The 27,253-nt window shown below is 37.5% G+C and overlaps 1 protein-coding gene across 1 annotated transcript in view; it reads right to left on the reverse strand.

The window, feature by feature from the left end:
• The window catches only part of SLC9A9 (solute carrier family 9 member A9), a 729,976-nt gene extending 705,370 nt beyond the window's left edge, over positions 1-24,606 (reverse strand). The window contains exons 1-2 of the mRNA XM_044669458.1: positions 24,432-24,606; positions 1,901-2,103 (exon numbers count right to left, since the gene is read on the reverse strand). Coding sequence (XP_044525393.1) covers positions 1,901-2,103; positions 24,432-24,606 — 378 coding nt within the window. The remainder of the gene's footprint in view (positions 1-1,900; positions 2,104-24,431) is intronic.
• Positions 24,607-27,253: the final 2,647 nt, after the last annotated feature.

A 27,253-nucleotide genomic window follows, 5' to 3' on the forward strand; every position in this document is an offset into this window, starting at 1 on the left:
AAGAAAGAAAGAAAGAAAGAAAGAAAGAAAGAAAGAAAGAAAGAAAGAAAGAAAGAAAGAAAGAAAGAAAGAAAGAAAGAGAAAGAAAGAAAGAAAGGAAGGAAGGAAGGAAGAAAAGAAAATAAAAAGAAAGTAAGGAAGGAGAGAGAAAAAGAAAGAATACAAAGAAAGTATAACTATACTGATAATAAAATAATGGTGACACATTACACATAGAGACACACAAAATCTGAAAAGAGCAGACAGTTCTCTGCTTTCTATGGGCTCCTCATCAGCTACTTTAAAGATCTAATCAAATTGAAGGCAGATGATGTGTGATCATGCAAATCTTCTATGGTTTCTCTGGTTTTCTCAAGAGGAATTGTGCACTTTCTTTTTATAAAAATCAAAGTGTTTACAAATGTCTGTTAATAGTGTGCTATCTTGTATATATTTGCAAAAAATAAGCCTAATCCTTCCCTTGCTTTTTGAAAGAAACATTTCTATAGTCAGTCAATAAAGATTTATGAAGTGCCTATAACATGCCAGACATGTACTAAAAAGCATTTGGAAAATAGGTGTTTGGAAATATTTCCTTTGTTATCTATGTATTTTGATACTCCTTATTTCCATCAAGAAACAGAATGGTATAGTAAATAAAGAACTGGCTTTGAAGGCTAGCAAACCTGAATTCTAATTCTGTCCCCAACCAAAAATAATTGTGTGGGTGCAGGTAGGTGGCTCAGTGGACAGAGTGACAGGCTCAGAAACAGGAAGTCTTGATTTCGAACCTGCCTTCAGATATTTCCTAGCTATGTGACCCTGGGCAAGTCACTTAACCCCTATTGCCTAGCCCTTGCTACTCTTCTGCCTTGGAACTGGTACTTAGTAATGATTCTAAGATGGAAGATATGAGCTTTGAAAAAAAAGTAACAAACTGAACCTAGAACCAGACCTTTGAATCACTACCACAAAATGTTTAACTGAGATTTTTTTTAAACCATAAAATATATTCAATTGCATTGATCTCACTAATAATTATAATTAGTATTGCTTTTATTGAATAAAAATAATTTGAATACTAGAAAAAAAGTATATATATATATTTTTAAATAGCATCTAATCTTTATCTCATCCTTTTAAAATTTCTATTATTTTATAACATGCGTAATATTAATGCAGTAACACATGCATTGTTGTTATTCAGTCATTCAATTGAGTCCAACTCCATATAACTTGTTGATAAACAGACATATACTTGGGGTACATACTTTTTTTTCCTGCAGGGTATGAGATCAAAATAGTTTGGAGATCACTTCTCTCTACCACTTTGCTAAGCAAATAAATAAACGTCTACTTGGTGTACATTTAGTTTGGCGATCACTTCTCTTTACACTTTGATAAGTGAATAAACATCTACTGGGGCTCATACTTTTATTTTTTACAGATAGGGTATAAGATAAAATTTTTAAAAATTGGAGATCGCTTCTATAGTCCACTCTGCTAAATGCTGCAGAAGATACAAAGTTTGTAGAAGATACAATTTGTACCCTCATGGAATTTACAGTTTCTTAGATACTAATAGCTAACATTTACACAATGTTTTCTCATTCTTTAGTAGCCCAACTGAAAATTTCAATCGATTGATAAGTGGGCACAAATTGTTTGTTTTATTTTCATCATCCTGAGTGCACTATCTTGATTCATCCCTTTATTTGCAGATATTTTTTTAATCATAAAGATGAATCAGGATCATATTTATGGGTAGCCAACTTGTTAACTATACATGGAAAGTTTGTCCTGTCATCCTTGTGTACAAGTGAGGGTCACACAGTGCATCTATATTTAACACAATTTACAATGCAGAGCTTTACATTGGCAAATGATGAAATGCAGCTACGGTGGCAGAGAGGGTCCTTACCTTTTCAAGCATCGCGTTGCCTTGGTGAGCATTGATGTTGTGTTTGCTGATTTCCCTTGTGTACTTATACTCATAAACCTGGTTAGTAATATTAACTAGAAGGGTTGATGGACTGGAAACCAGCCTTCCACAGTCATAGACCGTTCCGCTTTCGATGTCAGTTGGTGCAGTAGCATAACGTAAAATCAATCCCATTATGAGACCTGGATAGAAAAATAAAGATGTAATGGCTTTGAATAAAAGAAATCTTGTACTGGGTACACATGCAATTGGCAAGAGGAAGGGTTTCCATTTTTTTAGCCTTCGATGCTTTCATTCTTACACAAAAATAAGTGCTATGGTTCTCACTCTGACAATATTTCATTTAACTCTAAACTCAAATTAGAATTGTAGGATGGCAGAGCATGGGCCTTTGAATTAGGAAGACTTGAGTTTGAATCCTGCTATATGATCCTGGACAATTCATTTAATCAACCTCTTTGATCCTCAGCTTCTTCATTTGTAAAATGGAGATTTTTATAGTAATAATGCCTACCTCATAGAGCTGTAAGGAACATCAAATAAGATCATTTCTATAAAGTGTTTTCCAAACCTTCAAATGCTACATAAATGTTTTGTTAGTCGTATTATAATTATTATGTACTTTAGAACTCCATTACATTAGAATAAACAGAGATCTCAACCTACTGTTTTCTAGGGTGGTGGCGAAATAAAACAAAAAATTCTGAGTCTGTCAAACAACATGATTTGAGTTCTGGTTCAACAATTACTCATTTGGACAAGTGGAATAATGGGTCCAGTTTGGGGGTCCATAAAACCTCAGTTCAAATTTCATCTCTGATACTTATTATATCCTCTTGAGAAAATCATTTAACTTGTATGAGTGTTGGGTAACTCCTAGGACATATCTACTAGACCTTTTTGGATTGAATGACACACAGAATCCTTTTGTATGTAGGTGATAATCTTAGCCTTTATTTATCTAAAAATTGAGCGAGTTGAATTACATGACCTGTAAAATCTTTTGCAGAGGCAGCTAGGTGGCTCAATAGATAAAGCACTGGTACTGGAGTGAGGAAAAATTCAGTTCAAATGCAGCCTCAAACACTTACTATGTGACCCTAGACAAGTCACTTAACCCTGTTTACCTTAATCCACTGGAGAAGGAAATGGTAAATCATTCCACTACCTTTGCCAAGAAAACCTCATGAATGCTATTGACATGGTCCATGGGGTCATGAAGAGTCAGACACGACTGAATGAATGAACAAGCATGCAAAAAACGTCTTACAGGGCTAAATGTGCTAAAGGACCTCATGTGACTAATTCTGTATACCCCAAAAGTACAATGCTAAGAGACAATAAGTTTATAGGCTCTGGATTCAAGGGGCCAATAATAAAATCCTGCCTCAGATCTCTATCAAATCATATAACATCTGCTGGTTCAGTTCCCCATCTGTAAAAAAGGAATGAGCTGGAATAGATCATCTCTCAGGACAACTCCCTCTCTAATACTGTTTTACTTGATTAAAAAACAAAGATGACATGGTAGGTCACTTTTTTGCCTTTGAGTGCAAATGATGATCTGCTTTTTCTAATTTTGAACCTCATTGTCCTTTTATTCTTTGACAGGTGGAGATTATTTTGATACTTTCAATGATTTATATGAACAATATATAAATGATAGGATTTGAGCTCAAGATCTGAAAAGTAAAAGTTGTGATGGATTTGGAAGAAGATAACATTTATTTCCTTCTTAACACACACCATAGTATTGGAAAAAGAAATTTCACATTTTTAGTGTTTCTATCTGTGCAAGTAAGTATATTCCTCCCAAACCCAGGTTAGAAAATGGGACCATTTTTAATTCCTTCTTAGCTCTTGAGAGATTGGATTGTTTCATTCTTTGCCATTGTAAGCAACCTCAGCAACTAGTAAATAATTGTTGTTCATCCTTCGATTTCAAAGAGGACCCGTGACTTGCGGGATGATGTGTTGATTTGCATATGAGTTATTGAGATAAAAGTAGGTGTATAATAAATATATGCTCAGGGACAGCTAGGTGGCTCAGTAGATAGAGAGCCAGGCCTGGAGGTAAGAGGTCGTGGATTTAAATTTGAGCTCAGACCACTTCCTAACTATATGACCCTGTACAAGTTACTTAACCCCTGTTGCATACTCCTTTCCATTCTTCTGCCTTCGATACAATAAATTCTAAACAGAAGATTAATAGTGTTTTAAAAGTACTTTCATTGACTAATTCCCTTCCATCAAATTACTTTGTATTTAGTATCTTTTCTAAATATTTTGCATTCATTTATCTGCCCACAGTTTGTTCTGCCAAATAAAATATAATTTCTCCAAGGCAGGGACCGGTTTTTGGTTTTCTGAGATTTTGTTTGTTTGTTTTGTCTTTCTCTCTCCAGTATCTGACAGGTAAGTGGCACAATGAATAGAGCATTGGATCTAGAGTGAAGAAGATCTGAATTCAAATTTGAACTCAGTCACTTAACTAGCTGTATGACTTTGGGCAGATTGCTTTGGTTTGTAAAAATAGGGATAACATCAGCACCTACCTCACAGCGTTGCTATGAAAATCAAATGAATGAATATTTGTAAAGTTCTTACCACAGGGCCTAGCATAAGGTAGATATCGTTTAAATATTTTTCCCTTCCCTTCTCCCCTTTCCCCAGCACACAATTGATGTTATTGCAAAAGTGACATTTCTACATTAATTAATCTGATTTTATTGTTTAATTTCTTGCCTCTTCGTTAATCGGCTGTTCACCCAGATCCCACTGACCAGTAGGAAAAAAAAAGATAGAAGAATAACATTTCCCTTCCAAGATATGTATGCAGGACACAGTACCATTTGTCTGAAAACATAAGGAAAACCAGGTGGTTGCTTGAAACTGTTCCCATGGATGTACAAAGTTGTTTTTTGGAGCTAGAGCACTCCAAATGTCTTGCAGAAGTTACATGCCTGTCTTGTGTGTCCCTGGTTGTTCTCAGATTGGCTCCTCCATTAAAATGGGAGCTCCAGGAAGGCTGGACCTGTGTTTTTCCCTGCCTTTGTATCCCTGGTGCTAGCAAATTTAATGAAGGCTTATCAGCCTGACTCTTGAGAAAGCAACGTTTCTCTGAAAGATAAGAGAAAGTCTGAAAAATTAAAACAACCCTGATCCCTCTGCTGAGTTCAGCCTGAGAGTGAATTCCTTTTTGTTGCTGACCCTTCTTTATGACTTTGACACAATGACAAAGCTTTTCTATCTCGAAAGGTTTCCTGTGGATTCACTTTCCTAAGCAGATTCTGTGCTGACGAGATGCAATCCAGTAAGGGAAATTCCTTTCCCAGTGTGATGCAAGGAAATCACAAGATGCTATATGGAAAGAAGAGGCCCCAAGTAGAAATAACAAAAACAATTAAGCTATTAGCTTTGAGTTTAGATTAAATTTCATTGCAACAAGTTCCAGGAGGAATTTACTTTTTTGTGGTAGGGTTTTCATTTGACCATGAGGTATCACGGTATAGGGGAAGCCTCAGTGCCCTTTGCTGCTTCTTAAGCCATGTAGTTATTGTGGGCATTTGGGAGAGGCCACTGGACCAAGGCCAGGAATGGCTGGCAGTGATGGTGTTTGCTGAAGGCATTTCAACAACCCCACAGGATCACAACTAAGGGACCATATTTAACATCCAGAGAATGCCTACCTGCATTGGTAGATGGAATTTGCTCATTAGGATTTCTCTTTATCAGTGATCACAGGCCCAGTCCCTTTCTCGTCCTTAGCCATTATTAAGAGATTTTGTTGAAGAAAAAAATGAATCATGGCATACATAAAAGCTCTCATAACTCCGCAGTGGAAAAAGCTTAAAAACAAAACTTTCTAATCTGTTAAAATCTCTTCCCCACAAAAAAAACATTTCAATGGGTTCTAAATTACTAAAAATATAAAAAATGCTATCCTCTGATTAGTTCACAAGAATACTTGATTGACATCAGGGAAGATATGAACTTACTGGCAAATTGCAACAAAATTTTTGCTTTGATGGATGGGTTGATGGATGAAATTGAAAGATGATTGTCAAGATTTAGTAATCACGGTCAATAATGTACTTCTTCATTTAAATCTACATGTATCAGTAAGATGTCTTTTCCAGCTGGAATTGCCATTCAAACCAAGCATCAAAATAACCCAAACTTAAAAATCAGATCTTCACATCATTATCACAGTAGGTAAAACCAAGATATTTAAAAATAATGAAGTACATTCAACTACATCATTCTCACCAGTACATATTATTGTTAATACTACTGACGAACCAAAGGATTTTTGTTACTGTTAATTTAACACACACACACACACACACACACACACACACACACACATATATATACATATAGAGTTAAATAGTGTTTAGTTTTTATCTTATCCCTTTGAATTTCTATTATTTTGTATCTTAGAATATAGGTTTGCAAGCTGCTATAGTATTCTGTAGAAGGAGACTTTCCTCAAAGGGGTGAGATAATGTTATAAAATATAATTCTATATTAATTGTATAACAATGATTAGTTAATAAGTAATATACATTATGATGTCTATAACACATTGATACAGGAGTATATGCATATAATTTACTAATACATATATATTTAATGGGCACATAGACAATTTTTTTTTAAAATGATAAGCCTGGAGATAAAAGTTTAGAGAACTCTGGTTTATACCACTGTCCTAGGTGCTGGGAAAGATACAAAATTTGGATAACATACAATCCCTGCTCATGGAGCGTCTCTCTTTGGATGATAATAGCTATCATTTTCATAGTGCTTTCTGGGTATCACTCTCCATGTTTACAGGGTACTATAGCACAAGTATGAAGACAATCTATTTAATTTAGCTCTGAATGTCAAGATCATATGGGTCCTGCAAGAATTAGTCTTGGCACTTGTACTGTTTATCACTTCATCTTTATCTATATGGCTCATTTTCCCAAATAGATACTGTTTTGTTGAGGGCAAGGATCCAAGAGCCTAGTTTCCTCCCTGATGAAACAATGGAATTGTATAAACTTAGGAAGGGGAGAAAGAAGAGACATGCCAGAGGCATGCTAGGCTTGATTCTGATGCAGCGTCAAAGACCTCAGAGGCACTAGAAGCTAGATTGGAAACTCTATGCATGTAACGATTCTTGTGTTGGTGTCCACAGTGGTGCAGTGTATCATTCCATCATCAGCCAGTGAACGTGCAATAAATGGATAGAGGCCAGGCTTATAAAGCACACATCTAAGCTGTCACTTCCAGTCAGCTCGGAGCACTAAAACATAGAATTTATAGGCTTTGGGGGGCAGCCAAGTTACTCAGTGGATTGAGTGTCCTAGAGAGGTCCTGGGTTTAAATGTGGTCTCAGCTACTTCCTAGGGTTGTGTCCCTGAGCAAGTCATTTAACCTCCACTGTCTAGACCCTTCTGCTCTTCTGCCTTGGAACCAATGCACAATATTGAACCAACTGGTTCCAAGGCAAAAGAGCGATAAGGGCTAGGCACTTGGGGTGAGAAGACTTGCTCAGGGACACAAACCTAGGAAGTAGCTGAGGCTACATCAGGTTCCAAGACACAAGGTAAAGGTTTAAACAAATTTATTTATTTATAGGTTGCTGGACTTGTAGAGGACTTCAGAGATATAATTCTAGTGCCCACCCTTCAGCTAATTCTCCCCTGTATGCTGTAGCATGCTACCCATTGGGACCATGTCTATCCCTCAACTGGTCAAGCCATAGCTGCGATTGACAGCATCCCTGATAGGGTTGAGGGCTGGAGAGAGTGTGTATCACTCGTGTAAGTAACAGTGACAGTTGTGTCAGAGGAAGCTTTGTTTTTTAATTACGATGTATAGGTCTTTTTGTTGACATATTACAAATAAATAAAAGACGCTACACAGTTCACTGGATAGAATGTTACACCTAGAATCAGGAAAACTACAGTTCAGATCTTACCTTAGACATTTACTAGCTAGTTGTGGAACCTTATATAACTAACTTATCTTTTGTCTGCTTTAGTTTACTCTGTAAAATGGTAATACCATTTTATTATTATTTTATTATTTATTTATTGTTTTAATATTTATTATATATATATTGATATTTATTATATATAAATGTATATATAAATATTATATGTAAATATTGTTATAATACTTATTATTATTATAGCAACTACCTTCCAGGGTTATTGTGGATTTAAAGTGGCATAATAGTATTTGTAAAGTCATTTGTAAACCTTAAAGGGCTATATAAATGTTGGTTATTATTATCAAATTTTATTTTTATTAAGTTTTTTATGTTTTAAATTAATGATTAATGAATATTTAATTATGCATATATTTGTAATGCTGTATACTAATTAATAATTAACTATTAAGAAAATTAATAGATAATTAATAATATCAGATATTATTGTATAATTAAAATTAATTTTAATAAATATTTAATTATGTGTATATTGTGTACATGCTGTGTGATAATTAACTAATAAGAAATTAATAGATAATTAATATCAGATATTATTGATGTTATTTAAATTAATTTAATGAATATTTAATTATGTATATGTTGTGTACATGCTGTATGATAATTAATAATTAATCATGGTGATATTAATTTGCAATTAATAATAATATTGGGTATTGAATATTTATATATGTTGTACATGCTATATGATAACTAATAATTAATTAATGTAAAATTAATTGATGATTATTAATAATTTTATTTATTATTGGATATTGGTTTAAAACCAGATATCGGTGTGATAGTCAAGAGTCTGAGCTCTCCTCTGAACTCTGGTGGCCAATCTCCATTTGTGAGGACAGAAGATGTTGAAAGGGGAGAGTGCCTGATTGCTGTCTCCATCTACAGAGAACCACAGAGTCCAGGCAGAGTTTCTGTGAGTCAGGGACAGTCTCCAAACACCAGCCACTGCTGCTACCACATGAAGGAGAGATTCCTGACTGCCTCCTCTTGCCTCTCTTCTCTCATCATTCATGGCTTGGGGAGAGAAATGCCAGCTACTTCCCACTTTCCACCACTTCCACCTCCTTCCCTAGTTGTCAAAGCAGCTACCACCCATCTAGCCTCACCCTGCTGAATCCCTCCCATCTAAACTGCATGAGAACTCCTGCCTAGGAGGATCAGCTCAGACTACAAATCCCAAGATGCTTAGTTATCACTCAAAATAGATGCCTCTCAATTACTCAGGATCAGCTCAGCCCAGAGAAGGTATTACACCTGTATTATGTGTCTGTTATATTAGATTGTTCAAAAAGGAACTCCTTAGTCTCTGGCAACCCTGAAGAACACGAGAATGTGAGAATAATGGCTTTTAGTCAAATGGATTTCTGCTGTTGTGATTCTGGGGTCTTATCAAATACACATCCTACCCACGTTGTTGTTGTTGTTATTACTGAGTCCTTGCAGTCATATCCTCCAACTCTTCATGACCCCATTTGCTGTTTTCTTGGCAAAGAAACTGGAGTGGAGTGGTGTGGCACTTCCTTCTCTAATCCTTCTCAGAAAATGCATTATTCTAGAGCACCAGCCTTGAAACCTTGAAAAAGGCTTTGGTTCAGGTATTACTGACACTTCCTATTGTCACCCTGAGCAAAGCATTTAAACTCTCTGGGGCTCCATCTTTAAAATATAGAGATATTCACAGAATCGCAGAATTGGAGGGGCCCTGAGAAGTCATCTAATCCAACCTATATCTGATATTCCTGACAGATATTTGCTTTACCACACACAGTATTGACTAGAAAGCTTGAAAAAAATCCATAAATGTTATAGAAATATCAGAGGATATTATGTAAATATGAGGAGTAGTAAAAAGAGCTTGGAGTTGGAAGTCAGGGATATCTATTCAGGTCCCAACTCTCCATTATGAACCTCAGTTTTCTTAGCTGCAAAATGACAATTTTGAAAAAATGACAAAATGACAACAAAAAATGACAAAATGACCCTACTATTGCTATTGATAAAGGTACTGCATTCCCATCAGAGATATTGTGAATAAAGCATTTTTATACTTCAAGGCACTTTGTAAAGGTGACGTAGTGTTATTTTCATTGCTACCAAAAATAAAATGTTCAATAAGAACAATTTGTCTGCGGCAACTAGGTGACTCAATAGATTGAGAATCAAACCTAGAGATGGGAGGTTTAGGGTTCAAATGTGGCCTCAGATACTTCCTAGCTGTGTGAACCTGGGCAAGCTACTTAACCTCCATTGCCTAGCCCTTCCTGCTCTTCTGCCTTGAAACCAAACACACAGTATTAATTCTAAGATGAACGGTAAGGGTTTAAAAAAAATTGCCAACATTTTTCTCCTTCTTTATAATTTGTTTTTGATGCCTATTGTTTTTATACCATATTAGCTTATGAATATGTCATTCCATTCTCCCCTATAAAGAGATATTTCCCTGGATGAAAAAAGGGAAAAGAGGGAGAGGGATCTGTGGAATTTCAGTAAAATCAACGAACCCATCCGCTGCATGTAGTAGTACTCAGTCATAATTCTCCACTTCTTCATTGAAAAGAGGGAAATACATTTCCTCAATTCTCCTCTGAAATGAAGGTTGGTTCCTGAAGCAGGATAGTACACATGGATGTAAGAAAGCATGGTTCAGTGGGAAAAAAGCACTGGATTTGTAATCTTAGGTCCAAGATTGGAATTCTTTCTCATAACTGACTATGACCTTAGGTACATGCTTCCCTTCTCAAGGCTTCATTTTCCTCATTGATAGGAAGAGGGAATTGAATTAGGTGATCTGGAAGGTACCTTTTAGCAGTAGATATTAAAATCTGATAAACAGCAAGTTGATGAGACAGTGACAAAACTAGCTTCACTTGAAAATATTGGGATGTGAGATTAGCAAACTCTATAAAACTGATCTGAGAATCAACAAATCTTAAAATTTAAAGGTAGAAGAGAGCTTATCTAACTTGTCGATAAGCAAACTGGGGACTAGTGAGGGGAAGTATTTAGCCTACGCTCACGCATGAAGTATGTGGTGAATTTCCCTTTGGACGCCATGTTTTCTGATTCCAAATTTAACATTATTTTCCCCTCTAAAATAGCATTTCCATTCACATAGTTTCTAAAGATTAAATCAAACTCAAAGTCTCAACATCATCTGGTGGGTATTAAGGAGCTACCAAAGAGAATTTTTTTACAAGGTTTTCATCAAAATAACCTTTAAAAATTAAGTGGATCATTGTGTTGGCCTATTATGTCTTCAAATTGTGATAAACACATTGCTGAACGAATTAAATGGCCAACAATAGTAGTAAGTGTTTTTATTATATCAGGATACGCTTACTCCTATAGAGTTAGTTTAGTGGTATAATTACAGTTCCATTATTACCTCCTATACAATAAGCAATGTTTCCTTATGAATTCAGCAACTGTCACTTTTTTTCAAGCCAAATGTAAGTAACTGTAATGTGTTCTTATAGACCCTTCCCTAAGTACCGAGCTAATACTCAAATGGATAAAATGATGGATGTTACTGAATGCACGAAAACACTCTGATGATAGCTAACATTAGAATTATAGGACTTAAGAGCTAGAAGGGACCTAATGCAATTCTTAATGGTATCAGAACATAAGGGGGAAGGCTGCAATTTGACTTTTATGAGCAACCAGCAATGAACACGCAAAGTACTGTAAATGGATACTGTTCAGTGCACCAGATGCTGTCAATCAATATTTGCGGCATTAATGGGGTTTCTGAGCTCTTAGTACATCTTAAATTAACATTATTATGACTTAAAATTTGAACCGGTTGGGTATTTGATTCCCCTGATTAGCAAAAGTAACAGAACCTCAATAGAAAAGGTGGGTAGAGGAAACTATCCATTCATGTTGCTAGAGAAATGGAAAATGTTGTCATTTGACTATTAAAGATGTCAGGAAGTGCATCCTATTACAAAATGCAAATAGAAAATATGTAAGAACAACCAATAAACCCTGCCACCAGCCCCATCTCCCCCTTCCAAGTAGCTCCTGTTTTGCCATCTAATCCTGTAACGTTAGAACTGTACCTCTCCTTCACCCAGGAAAGCCACAATAACTAATAACAAAACAGGATACTGAGCATGATTTTTTCATGCTTCTTCTTTGATTCTAATTTTTAGCATTAAAAAAAAGCTGAAAAAATATCTCATATATTGAAATTGAAATCGAATCAGTCCAGTTCCAACAAGCATTAGTAACCTCAGCACCTATGCCTTGTAGTTTCCGTGGCTTCTTTAAAGATTCAGCTCCAATGATAGTATCTGCAAGAAGCCATACTGAATCTAACAGCTGATAGAGCCTTCCTGCCCAAGATCACTGTCCAACTACTCTGACTATATGCTGTATATACATCTCTTTTTGCATGCTGTTTCCCATATTAGAGTGTACATTCTTTGAGAGTAAAGTCTATTTGGGAGGTACCTTTCTTTATATCCCTAAAATTTTTGTTGTTGTTCAGTCATTTCAGGCATGTCCAATTCTTTGTGACCACATTTTCTTGGCAAACATACTGAAGGGGCTTGCTATTCCCTTCTTCTGTATAAATGGAGATTTTGAACTTTTGGATTTCATCCCCCAGAAGTCCCTTAGTATTTCCCCAAATTCCTTTTAATCTCTCCTGTACCTCCATGTTTGAGTGGTCACATTATTGTTTTATAAGTTCTATAGCTCCTCCCTCTTGCTCTCTTCTTTCACAAGCAGGCTGGATGGTTTAGGTGGTTTTTTTTTACTTTAGTTATTATTAATAAACTTTTAAAAATATAATACTTAGTTCTTACATGTTAATTTTAATCTCTACATCCCACTCATTTTATAATTGAGGCAATTGAGGCAGACAGGGTTAAGTGATTTGCCCAGGGTCACACAATGAGTGTCTAAGGCCAGATTTGAATTTTGGAAGATGAGTCTTCTTGACTCCAGTCCTAGCTGCCCATTCCTAGAACTTAGACTGGAATATAAGTATCTAATAAATATTTATTGACTGATGATCTCCAAGGCGCTGAATGTGCTAGACATTAGAGATTGCAAAGAAAAACAAAAATGAACACACTAATGAGCTGACATTTTGATGGGAAAAGAGTATAATCAACATATAAACAGAAAAGTGCATAAATGATCATTTCAAAAGGATGGAGGGGGGCAGCTAGGTAGCTCAGTGGATTGAGAGCCAGGCCTAGAGACGGGAGGTCCTAGGTTCAAATCTGGTCTCAGACACTTGCCAGCTGTGTGGCCCTGGGCAAGTCACTTGACCCCCATTGCCTACCCTTACCACTTTTCTGCCTTGGAGCCAATACACAGTATTGGCTCCAAGACAGAAGGCAAGGGTTTAAAAAAAAAAAAAAAAAAAAGGATGGAGGGACTACTGAGGAACTAAGACAGTTTCCTCTAGGAGAAAGCTTCTAGAGGGAGTTTTTGAACAAGTGGAAGAATTAGTTCTTAGGGAATCCATATAGTCCTACCTCCTCATTTTTTCAAATGAGGAAACTAAGTCTCAGAAAGTAAAAGGGACTTGCCAAAGGCCACACAGACAATAAGCTGCAGAGATAAGATTCCAAGCTAATTTTTCTGCCTCCAAATCTGGCTCCATCTATGGTACCATATTCTGTTACCTTTTATACTTCATTCTTTCTTAAGATTCCTGCTTCCCAAAGCTTTTTAAGACACAAAGGGCATCTAGGTAGCACAGTAGATAGAGCACCATGCCTGGAGTTCAGAGGACTTGGGTTCAAATCTGGCTTTAGATACATCCTAACTGTGTGAGCTTGAGTAAGTCATTTAACAGAGTTAGTAAGTATCTGAGACAAGATTTGAACTCAAATCTTCCTGACTCCCAGCCTCTGGGGCTGCCATGTGTCATAATATACTGAGTCTCCAAAAGATCATTTACATAGTTCATCAAAGAGAGCATGTGTCAGGGTTCCAGTATTTCCAACCTTCATTCCTATCCTTCAGGCGTAATATAGTTGGATAGACTGAGAATTCCCCTACCAAACTCAATATGAACCTAATGGTAACAGATAATATATATAATGCTTTAAGGTTTGCAAAGGACTTAGACGCTATCCCATTTGATCTCTTGCAACAATTCAGATTTATCCTCCTTGTTTTATAGATGAGGAAACCAGGAGTGAAAGAGCTTTTGTGCCTTACTTAGCCTAGTCCTTGACATTCTTCTTGTCTTAAAAATTGATACTAAAACAGAAGTCGTGTTTAAAAAACACAAAGGTTTAAATCATGAGAGTGCAATGACTTTTGAGATAGGTCCCTGATCCACAACCAGATTCAGAAACAAGAGAGGTTCAGGAAATATGGGATGTTACTTACTCAAGGAAATCATTTATATAATAAGGAAGTATTTAGGAGAGATGTTATCCCAGTTGTTACTGGGACTACGTGTTCATGATGCAAAAAAATCATTCCAGGGCAAACAGAGAAAAAATATTTCAAATTCATTATTAGGCATCTTGTAGAAAAGCCTTCCAGCTGACTTTTTAAAAAATAATATAAACACTGTATATATATGCATAGAAATTTCCCAAAAAAGTAATAGCGCAAAACATTTTTGCTACCCTCCCAATTAACTTCAGATAGTTTCTGTTGATTTCACTTTTAGCAGAGATCATCAAGACAATCAAATGTGGAATTTTGATGTTTTAGTACTTTTTTCCTTCTAATTTCACTGACTCCCAAGATATACATGTATATATTGTCTTTCCCAGCTAGATTATAAATTCCTTGAGGTCACGGACTGCTTTCACTATTATAATGGTTATGTAATAAAAGTTTGCAGATTGGTTTATAAAAGTCTGATCTGCCATCTTTGACGTAACCACATTGACATGTGCTTTTTAGGTCCAGTGATAAAACTTCGATAAATTGATTGTTTTGAAGCTTTTAGTGTCAAATATGTTGTTGCTGATGTTTTAGTTATGTCCAATTTTCCATGACCCATGGAGCCTTCTTTGCAAAGATTCAGGAGTGGTTCATTTTACAGATGAGAAACTGAGGTAAATCCAGGGTTATATAGCTATTCAGTGTCTGAGACTAGATTTGAATGCAGATTTTCTTGACTCCAAGCCTGATGCTCTATCCACTATACCATCTAACTGCCTTGTGTCAAAATATACAGTCTCCAAAAGACTATTTACATCATCCATCAAAGTGGGCATTTGCCAAGGTCCTGATGTCTCAACCTTCATTCTTTGAGTTTAAGACAGTTAGACATGATAAGGATTCCCCAACAAATTCAATAGGAACATAATAATAACAGCTAACTCATAAAATGCTTTAAAGTTTGCTATAGAGTGCCTGAGGATGGATTTGAACTCAGGTCTTTCCTGACTCCAAGCCCAGCATTTATCCACTAAGCTATCTTGCTACCTGTTGAGCTTCCTACTCCATCCACTACACTGTACAATGGTTCTGGAAGGAGCATAAGATATTAAGTTGGAAGAATCCTGTCTCTGACCCTTAGTACGTGCGTGACTTTGAGCAGCTCACCTCAACAACTCTATTTTTGTATCTAAAATGGGTCTGAAATCTCACCCTAGCTATTTGTGGGGTCTGTGTGTGATATTCCTAAAGTGATGTAGAAAAAGGAATTACTACTAATATAAAGCAAATTATACTTTCAAGGAGTTTGCATTCTAAAGGTAGGTACAGAAATAAGGTACAAAGGAGAGTGAAATTTGCATAGCTAGAATGCCAGGCTTGGTGTCAGGGAATCCTGAGTTCAAGTCCAACCGCAGAAACTTGCTAGCTATGTGATCCTAGGTAAGGATCCTATATTTGCCTCAGTTTCCTTATCTGTAAAAAGGGGAAAACTAACTCCCAGAACTGTCATGAGGATTAAATAAGATATTTATAATGTGTTTTATAGAATTTAAAGCACTATATAAATGCTATAAAAATCATTGATATTCTGTTGTTATTACTACTATTATTATTTAGTATGACAGAATGACTTGAGAAGGAATAGACTAGAAAAAGGAAAATTGGTGCAATTAGCCATTGGCTATCTAGACAAGAAAGGATGAGGGTCTGAATCCATGGTATTGCAGTGGGAAAAGAAAGGAGAGAAGAGATCACAAGTGATAGAGCAGAGGTCGCATTGACAGAGCTTAACCACTGATTTAATGTCTATCATGAGATATGGTGATGAATCAAAGATGACTCTGAGGCTATAAGCCTTGAGAAATGGTAATACCCACCCAGGGCTTCAGGGGACAGATCGATACAGATTGGTTTTGGATATGGCCAACATGGGAAATTTTTTTATTCTTGACAGTGAACTTTTTTTTAAAAAAAAGGGAAATAATGATGAATTTAGCTTGTAACAAGTAGAGCTCAGGGTGCCATTATTCAAGTGGAGATACCCTGAAAACAGTTTAAAAATATAGTACTGGGGCTCTGGGGTAAGTTTTTTTACTTTGAAATGTAAATGATGTAATTTTCAACTTTTTGTATTTAAAATAAATAAAAGTACCATTTAATAGGGCTTTAATGTTTGTAAATCATTTTACAAATATTGTCCCATTTTTATTCTCACAATGACCCTGAAAAGTTCCATTCTTCCTTATTTTTTTTTTGTTTTTATCCATCTTTTTTTTTCTTTATCCATCAATTTATCAATTTCCCTCACATACTTCTGGTCATAAGTCATGGTGAAGCAGGGCTCTGGATGAGAGCCAGGGTTCAATTGACAGATGTAAAAAATCTGTACTGTTTTAACTATTGACTTCTTACCTCACTTTTGACTTCCTGGCAGTCACATCTAACCATATAACTAATCATGAATGATCTTTAGGTCACCCAATACCCCCTGGGTCATCTCCTTCCAAGCCAGAAACCTGGAAGGGAGTTCAACTGCCCACAATTCAAAGAAGTAAGGCTGGGAGGAAATCTATATTTTCTATTGTTCCTCCTGTGGTTATAGATTAAAACCACACTCATTTCAGCCTTTCATCATTGCTTACTCTGTACTAATATATGCTGCTTTGGTAGGGTATGGGGACTAGACACAGGGACGTAACTCTGCCTCCATTCACATGCCCAGTGTCCATGCAAGGGGAAGAGCTCCCTGACAAGTCCCACGGTCCATAGAGCCAGCCTTTCTGTCTCTGTTTCTCTCTCCTGCCAGAACATGCCACTATGTTCATTCTAATCTCTTTGGTCACATAGAAATGTACCAATGGGAGCTTAAGCCCCACACTCTCCATTTCTCACCCCTTACTGCCACAACTGTCTTTCCTTTGACAGAATTCTCTCTCAGCTCCCAGCACCCAGGCTCTAAACAACAAAGTGACATCCACAAAGTGAAATAGCACCTTGGCTAATTCCTGATGGCCATAAGGGTCCTTAGTATAATTGGAATTATTTCTCTACTTTCTAGTCAATATTTAGGAAAACAGATGGGGAAAGTTTCCTAGCACAAAAAAAAAAAGGAAAGGAAAGGAAAGGAAAGGAAAGGAAAGGAAAGGAAAGGAAAGGAAAGGAAAGGAAAACTGTCATCTGCACTAGTCTTCCTCTCTCAATTCTATATCTCTCAAGCTTCTTAAAAAGATGAGAGAACAAAAATACCCTGTGAAGTTAGTTGTCAGGGATATATAGAAACCTTCTCTATATTCATCCTCAAAGAAGGATTATCTAATCTATTTCTGAATATTTTTCAAAAACAAAAATCATTTATCATTTTGTTCAGATTCAATTCATCTAATCAGCATTCCCATCAAGAATCATTTCTTCAGGGGATAGTGGATAGAGTCAAACCTGAAGATGGGGGAACCTGGGTTCAAATATGGCCTCAGACACTTTCTAGCTGTGTGACCCTGGGCAAGTCACTTAATTCCTATTGCCTAGCCCTTACCACTCTTCTGCCATGGAACCAATATACAGCACTGATTCTAAGACAAAAGATAAGGGCTTAAAAAATTATTCGTTCATTAAGAAATACTTTTTATGTCTCTGATAATTTATAAGATATAGATCACACTAATGATGGCATTAATAAAATTAATAAAATAAACACTAATAAAATTAATTAAAATAATGCTAATAAAATTTTTCTAATAATTCTAGACATAGCATTTAGATAATCACTACAAGGAAATATATAACATTGAACTTCTTTTTAATTTATTCAATGTGATTTAGTGCAGAAATCATGAGATTTATAATCAGAAGACCGAAGTTCAAATTCCTAACCTATATTTAAGGAACAAGTCACTGCTGTGACATCAGTGAAACTCTTAACATCTCTAACACTTGGTTCCTTCAACTGTAAAATGAAGCAGCTGGACTAGATAGCCTGTAAGATTTAGCCCTTCTATCTTTGTGATTTTTTTTCATCCTTTGATCATTCAATAGCTATGTACCAAATGGCAGCTATTGGCAAGACAGTTAACTAGATACTCTGGAGGACACAGGAAAGTGTAAGACATGGGCCCTACCTTCATGAAACTTACAGTTGGGTAGGGGGGTACACAAACACATAGACACAAATTTTATGGTAAAAGGTAGCATGTGAAAAGATAAGAAAAGTAAATAGGAATATCACAGGATCATTTCAGGCAGGACTTACCAAAAATCTTCATGGAGGAGAAAGCATTTCACTTTGGCTTTTAAGGAGTGGTCAAAATTGAACAGATAAAATTACTAAACCTATGTACCCCAAAAAAATCAAAGAAAGAGGAAAAGGGCCAACAAATGTGAAATTATTTCTAGAAGCTCTTTCTGTAGCATCAAAGAACTGGAATATAGAGTTGGAGAATGGCTGAACAAATTATGTTGTATGAACGTAAAGGAATACTCTTAGGCTATTAGAAATAATGAAGGGTATAGTTTCAGAGAAAATTGGGAAGACTTATATGAACTGAAGCTAAATAAAATAAGCAGAAACAGAAAAACATATGATAACAATAACATTGTAAAGACAAATAACTTTAAAATATATGAAAATTCTAATAGAAACAATGACTATCCTCAATTTAAGAGGATTCACGATGAAACAGGCCACTCATCTCCTAATAGAGAGGTGATTGACTCAGCGTGCAGACTGAGACATATTTTTATTGGAACTGGCCATTGTGGGAGTTTGTTTTGTTGCAAGGCTTTGTTTTTCTTTCTTTTGCAATGGGAAGGAGAAAGGAGGATTTTAATTAATTGAAAATTTATATTAAGTTTTTTTAAAAAGAAATTTAATACAAAGAACTGAGAGGAGGAGAGAAGGCCATTGTAATTGGAAAGGCTGGCCAGTAATGGAAGTGGAAAATACTAGGCATGTTTTTTGTAATGGTGAGTAGCCTGCCTTGGCTTCAGTCTAGGACACAGAAGCCTGTCCTGATCAGTTTATTGGGAGATACCAAATTTTCACTCCTTCAAAATATGCACCAGATTTACACTATAACGAAAAAAAAAATGCTAGGCTAAGAATTAAGGGGCCTGGTTTCTAATCTCACTTATACCTTTCACTAGGATGTGACCTCAGGTGATAGTAACTCTTGGGCTTAGTTTCCTCATGTGTAAAAATGCAGGTTTCAGGGCAGCTGGGTAGCTCAGTGGATTGAGAGTCAGGCCTAGAGACGGGAGGTCCTGGGTTCAAATCTGGCCTCAGACACTTCCCAGCTATGTGACCCTGGGCAAGTCACTTGACCTCCATTGCCCAGCCTTACCATTCTTCTACCTAGGAGCCAATACACAGAAGTTAAGGGTTTTAAAAAAAAAAAAAAACTTAAAAAAAATGCAGGTGCGGTGGTAGGTGTCTAGATAGAGTTGGTGCTGGTAAACATTTAATAACCAACTCTCCAGAAAAAAAAAAGTATGTATAATACTTTTTAAAGTTTAATGTGCATTATTAACACTTTCTTAAGCCTAGCCCTAGAAAATCAACAAAACAATAATGAAGCCTTGATTTGCTGATTTCTCAGGTGTAAATGCTCACACTGAATATTTGATGGCTTTTGTGATTATCAGTAGGCACCAGCACAACCCTGTTTCCAGATCTAAAATTCTAGAATTCTGTGTTAAAATAAACCGAATAGTCACTACAGGAGAGGTGTCCACAGAGATATGCTTCACAGGAACTCAGTACTCAAAATTACAATAGACAATTTAAAAAGACAATGAAAACATTGTTTTTCCTGAATTTATTTGCATAGCCAGCTATGATATTAAGTCCTGTCTGAATATGATGTTCATGAATTCAGCATGGGTAAGGCAGCATGGGTAGCCAGGTGGTACAGTGGATAGAAGGCCTGTCCTGGAATCAGGAAGACTCCTCTTTGTGAGTTAAAATCTGGCCACAGACACTAGCCATTATGACCCTGGGCAAGTCACTTAATCCAGTTTTCCTGGATAGTTTCCTCATCTATCAAATGAACTGGAAAAGGAAATGACAAACCACTCCAGTATCTTGGCCAAGAAAACCCCAAAGGGAATCAGAAATGGTTGGATACAACTGAAATGACTGAACAAGGTAGCATGACTTAGTACATAGAATTCTATACTTGCAGTAGAGAAGACAGACACAGGTTCAAATATCACCTCCGACACTTAGCAGTTATAATTTTCTAAGCAAATGTCTTTATTTCTCTGAGCCTCAGACAAGATTTTTCTACAAAATTGCAGTATCAAATAAGAAAATATATGTAAAACACTTTGCAAACATTAAGGTGTGATATAAATAGCTATTATTATCATTGTAGATGTGTTGGAATTATGCCAAAAAAGATTATGTAAAACTATCTCTAAAAGTAAAAAAGAGCCATTGTAATATCCATGATCATGGATGTTACCCCATCAAAAGGTATAGTAACATAATCCTCCAATTCCCCTTGCCTTTAGAGTCAACTGTGAAGTAGTAAATAGATCCAAGAGTCAATCAGGAAGGTCTGAATTCAAAAACTACCTCTAGCTGTGTAATTAAGGGGAAGACACAATCTCTCAGTGCCTCTGGAAACTCTCAGAGACCATATAAATTGGAACAATTACTGATCCTTAACAGTGGATAGTATCATTTTATCCACGCTGATGGGATAGCTGGGTAGGGCACCAGATCTGAAATCAGGAAGACTTGAGTTTAAATCCAGGTTGAGCCACGTCCTAGCTGTATGACCATAAGCAAGTCATTTAGTTCCTGCCTGCCTCAGTTTCCTCATCTGTAAAATGGGGATAATAATAACCTCTACCTTCCAGGGTTGTTGTGAGATCACATGAGATAATAATTGTAAGTCACTTAGCACAATACCTGGCTTATTAGTTATTATATTGATGAGGAAATCTCAGATCTGAAAGCCTCTTAGTTTTCCATCCCCTTAAAAAAACACACATTTTTAAACTACGTGACAAAAAGAACAAGAACCAGATAGGCCTACTTACTGCCACTATTTTTAGCTTTAAGCCTACATTTATTTAGGCAGAACATGCTTTAATATTTCATCTAAATTCCGGAAAAGACTTTCAGATCTTGCAATTATACTTATGTAAGTTCCTGGGCCCAAAGAAAAGAAAACAAAACATTTATAGAAGATGAAATCTCTAAGTGACAGTTTTGAAAGATGACAAATGGAATGGCACACCTAAAAAAAGTGATTTGTAAAATGAGGGAGTTGGACTCCAAGGCTTTAAAGGTTACTTCCAGGGCCATTGTACCAATTGCAGATAAACAGAAATTGGCAAACTCATGGGCTGATAAAACATTAGAGCTAGAAGGGACCTTAAAGATCAGAAAGTCCAAACCATCTCTCTCTCTCTGTCTCTCTCTCTCTGTCTCTCTCTCTCTGTCTCTCTCTCTCTCTTTTTCAAATAAAGCAACTGAAATCTAGAAAAGTAAGTGGACTTGTCCACTGTCAATAGTAAAGCCAAGGCTTCTTACCTGGGCATCATCAAAGGAATTTAGGACTGTCAACAGAAAATTTTTACTATAACAAAAAAAGTTCCCATTCTAAAAAATCACTATTGATCTACTATACCAGAGATAGCAGTTTAATTTAGTACCAGGAGTTACATACGTTCTGTCATGGTGAGCCATCTTATTTCTCTACATTGATTATATGTCACTGAGATATAGAAAAGGAACCCTGTCCCTAGATGAGGGCGGGAGATGGGAGACTTGCTTCTATTTCTAGACTCCTTCATTTCCTTTTTATTTGACTTTTAGCCATCAGGCAGGCTACTCATCAATCTGTGCCTCTCGTAGGAAATGAGAATGCTTTGGTGACCCTCAACTCAAAGGGACTGAAATATTCACTGAGGCGATTAGCATCTTGGTTTGATCACAAATATGTAGCTGTGAGCTCAGACAATTTCAAAGGTGACCACTGAGATAGAAAATCAAATTAGTTTTGTGCTTTTTAAAATATTGTATTTTGCCCCTCCTAATTTACAGAAGAACAGAGGAACTTAAATGCACAGTGGCAGAAAGATGAATTGAATTAATACAATCAAGAAGTGCAAAAAATGCTCAATTTGGAACCAGAGGACCTGGATTTGATTCCTGGTTCTGCTATTTACTGCCTGTGTGATCTTGGATAAGTCATTTAACATCTCTGTGATGCCTCAAAAGGTGTCAAACTCAAGAACCCAGGATATCTGCAATATAACAAAAATAAAAATAATAACTCTTGTTCTTCATACTCAAAGAGGACCCAAATGATATCAAGGTCAATGTACAATATGTTTGACTGAGACTGAAATATTATGAGCTTGGAAGGTTGGGTACAAATAGTCCATATGAACATGTGGGATGGAGATGTCTCTAAATTTGTGTATCTCCTGTTTCTTTTGAGCTACTGAAATTCTGCTTTGCTCAAAGATCAAGCACAGTGCCATCTTTGATCCTGTGCCAATGAACAATAGCTAACATTTATACACTGCTAACTGCTAAGCACTTTCTAATTATCATCTCATTTGATCTTCACAACAATCCTAGGAGGTAGTCATTTTTTTCCTATTTTACAAATGAGGAGACTAAGGCAAACAGAGATTAAGTGACTTGCCTAAGTTCACATAGCTAGTAAGTATCTCAGACTTTTTTATCTCAAGTCTTTCTGATTCTAGGACTGGTTCTATCCACTGCAACATTCCCTAGTGTAACAGGAACCAGATAAAGATGAAATGGGGTAGTGGCGGGGAGGGGGGGGGGTGACAAACTATTCTTTTTTCAAAAAATAATTATGGGTAGTTAGGTAGCTCAGTGGATAAAGAGTCAGGCCTAGAGATAAGAAGACCTGGGTTCAAAAGTGGCCTCAGAAACGTTGGAGCTATATTACCCTAGGCAAGTCACTTAACCTCATAGCCTAACCCTTACTTCTGCCTTGGAACCAATACACATTTTTTTATTCTAAGACCTCAGATAAGTGTTTTTAAAAAAGAATAGTTAGCATTTATATAGCACTCTAAGGTTTGCAAAAGAGTTTATAAATGTTATCTCTTTTGATCCTCACTACAACCCTAGGAGGTAGGTGTCATTATTATCCACATTTAACCGAGAAGGAAGTTGAGGCACAGACACCCAGGTTCACATTTCTAGTGTGTGCAACAGTATTTGAAATGAACACCTCTTGTGCTCTCCATCTAGCTATAGTATCCACGGAGGTCATCTAGAAGCCTTTTATTTTTATAGATGAGGAAATTGAGGCCCAGGAAGGTTAAATGATTTGCCCAATAGGAGGAGAGCTGAGAATCCAATCCAAATGCCATTTACTCCAAATCAGCTTTCCTTCCACTGTCCCGCTGCCTCCTAAATCATCCCTCTGTGTTAAATTACATAGTAAAGTACAACAAAACAGCCTCTTTCTCTCTCCATCCATCTCACACCCTTAACTGCCTAAATCCCACAAGTCTAAAAGTCTGGGCTGGGAAATGAGTATAAAAGAATTAAGTGAAGTTCGGAATCAGTGGGGGTCTATTACAACAGGTGTGTAGGGAATGTCAGAATGATGGCAAACCAATAACATGAGTGCCTACTTGGCAAAGGGCACCACCGGCCAGGGATCCCGCGCCTACAAACCCCGCACGCTGGGACTCTGGGACTCTGCCCCCTTAGGAAGTTTGCAGCAAGCGAAGAAGTCACCACCATCTCCCGTGTTCGCCAACAAAACAAACACCGAACAGCGCGTCACTCCCGAGATGGTGACAATGGATTCCCAGCTGTCAACGCGATCGCCCTGGCGTGCGGGGCAGGAGATGGCAGCGCCGTGACACCAACCCTTGCCCGAGCCAAGGCCAAGGCGAATGCCCGCCCAGCTGGGGATGCCCGGCAAGTTATCTCTAGGCAGCATCTCCCGGCCTCTCTCCTTCAGAGCTAATGACATTTCCAGGCGCACGCCTTCAGGTGCGTGTGAGGGCTTCCCTTCTCCCCCCACCTCCCCCGGATCCAGCCCTGGTCCCTCCCTGCGCCCAGGCAACAAGTTTCCCAGGCAGTGAATGTGAGGATAGCGTCGCAGGGAAGAGGGACACACCACTCACCGTACAGCATGGCCCCTCCAGTTTCGTGCAAGAAACGGAATCGGTGGTTTTTGAATAACCATATTGTGAGGATGGTCAGAATGAGAAGGAAATTAAAGACGAGCAGCTCCACCGCGCCCTGGTGCTGGAACTGAGACTCCTCTTTGGGGGACAGGAATCTGTGGGGGATCCCCATGCCAACTCCTTGCGGGGTTTGTCAGAGCCAGCAGCCAGGATGGAGGCGTCGCTGCCTGCTCCTTCAACAACTTTTGCAAGAGAAGTGTGGGGCTGAAGACGGACGTCCCTAGTCCGCAACCACATCCACTCAGCCACCGCTTCGAGGCATACCGCCCCAGCCTAGTATTCAGTTGCCTTCGAGTTACAACTTCCTGTTTCTCTCTTAAAGCAGCCTTGTCTCATTTTGTTTTTTTTTAATTGTAAAGCTTCAGAGTAAAGGTCCATCACTGAATTTACTATCTTTAAGCCACGTGGTCTAGGGGAAGGGGATTTCGAATATTGCCTAGGTTTTGCATGTGAATGTTTTGAGATCCTGTGATGAGTGTCAGGGCTTCCCAACTGGATCAGAGGGCAGGGTCTTCCTCCGACAGAATAGTTTTTGAATGATGTGGGGTCGTTTTCCCTTTATTTCTTTTTAAACATTTTAGAAAGTTGGTAGTGAGAGCTGGCCTTGGAGTCAAGAAAACCAGGATTTCAAGTACCACTTGTGACAAATAATGACTGTGAAACCAGACATTTGCTTGAGGTGAACCTCCTCGGTTTGGGAAGGGTACCCTTTGCAAGAACACAAGACTCCTAAACTTAGCATAAAAATAAAAAAGAGAAAGTTATTCATTTAGAAGGTAATGTTGAATGGGACCAGGAGGACAGCATAGATGGAAAGCTGCCTCCCAGAGAACATCAAGTCTGGGGTCCATATACCCTTTATAAAAGGGGGACTGAGTATGCATTCAGGCCCGGGGGTGGGGTTAGTTATCTGACCAGGGTCTGCCTGAAGACATAAGGGGTGACCCTCATAGTTTAGAGGACATGACAGCTAGATGTCTCAGATACAACCTGGTATCAAGGCATGGCCTGGAGGTATATCTCTCTATCCATCTTAAATCTAAAGGAGGATCCAAGGAGAATAATTCTTGGGGGGGGCGGGGTATGGGAGTTAGATGTTTGGGGTTAGGAATCACAAGGATGTAAGGGAACAAAGGAATTTCCCTGCTTACAGTTTGCCTGAAACACTTCTATAATTTTGGGGGTATAATGCCCATGCCACAAACTCTGAATGCTCTAGACAGCCCTCCAGCACTAGAAATTAAGGAGAAAGTGCTGACCTATATTGGTAGAGGGACTTTCCTCAACCAGGGAACTTTCCTGTGTCAGGGCATCCTTTTCTAGAGTCCAGAGAGCATGTGAATTTGGACCTCTCAGTATGTTGATAATTGCATTTAATTGTAATTGGTTTCTTTTGTAATTTCATATGCCTTACTTAATGTATTTTAAGACATTGTTCTAAAAAAGAATCCATAATTTTGAAATTACCAAAGGGATCTATCATTTAGAGAGACAGAGAAACAGAGACAGAGAGTTAGAATCCCTGCCCCAATGCCAATGAAATCACTGATTCAATCCCTAACCCTTCTGTCTTCTTTTTTTTTAGCCCTTACTTTCTGCCCTAGAGACAACTCTAACACAGAAAGACAAGGGCTGGGCAAACTGGGTTAAAAGACTTGTTCGGGGGTCACATAACTAGGAAATGTCTGAGGCTAGGTTTGAACCCAGGACCTCCTATATTTGGGCCTGGCTCTCCATCCATTGACCACCCAGTTGTGCCCCATCCTGCTTTGAAATTAATTTTTTTCCAAATGGGGGAAAAGGCCACCTTATTTCATCAATGTTTTCCAAGGTCCAAAAGTCAATGCCCAAATCATGAGATAATGATTTGAATCTTAATAAAGACCTCAGAGGTCATGTAGTCCTTCCCCTTCATTTTACAGATAAGATCACTGAAACCCAGAGGGCTTCTGACTTGCCTAAGATAGTCACCCAGTCAGGAAGAAGAAGAGCTGAGAGTTACTTAGAAGTCTAGTTTATTCCATTCAGTTAACCAATTGACTCTAAATCCAGTGAATTTTCCACAATCCCTCTAATCAAGCCATCCTCACACAAAAGAGGTTTTTCCTCCCCATGAAGAAGCCAGTCAATGGTGTGGATAACTACTGAACTGGCCCAGGTACTGATCCCTTGTCACAGTTTTTTTGTTACGTTCTGTTTTTAATAGAGAAATGAGCATTTACATGCTCTGTCTGATTGTCTTATGTGATTACTATCAGCCAGGGCAGCATTTCTCCTCTAAGAAGGAGTGCACATAGTATCTAGGATTTTGTCAGCATAGAGGACAGATGAAAATTTTTCTATGACTCAATAGATAACTCCCAAAGTATCAAGGGAGTTACGTAAATAATAAGTGACTTGCCCAAGGACATGCACCTAATATCAGAGATAGAATATGAACCTACATACGCCTAGCTCCAAGCCCAGCAAGCTATCTTCTGTGCCATTGTCTCTGAGTAAATATTTTTAAGCACGAAAATCCCCTTATTCTTCAGTCCCCTCCCAATATATTTTACTTTTTCTACAACCATGCTCCTTAGTTAAGTTGAGCCAAATAAGAAAGTTTTTTTTTAATCTATTTGAAGACAAAAAAAAAAAGACATTTAGCAACATTGCCCACATACAGTTATATTTCAATTCAAAGAGGACTTTTGTCAGAGTAATCAGACCCTGGGGAAGACTGAGACAGATTAAAAGTCATCATCCCTAGCTTGGGCAAT

This window comes from Gracilinanus agilis, chromosome 3 (genome assembly GCF_016433145.1).
Source record: "Gracilinanus agilis isolate LMUSP501 chromosome 3, AgileGrace, whole genome shotgun sequence".
NCBI lineage: Eukaryota > Metazoa > Chordata > Mammalia > Didelphimorphia > Didelphidae > Gracilinanus > Gracilinanus agilis.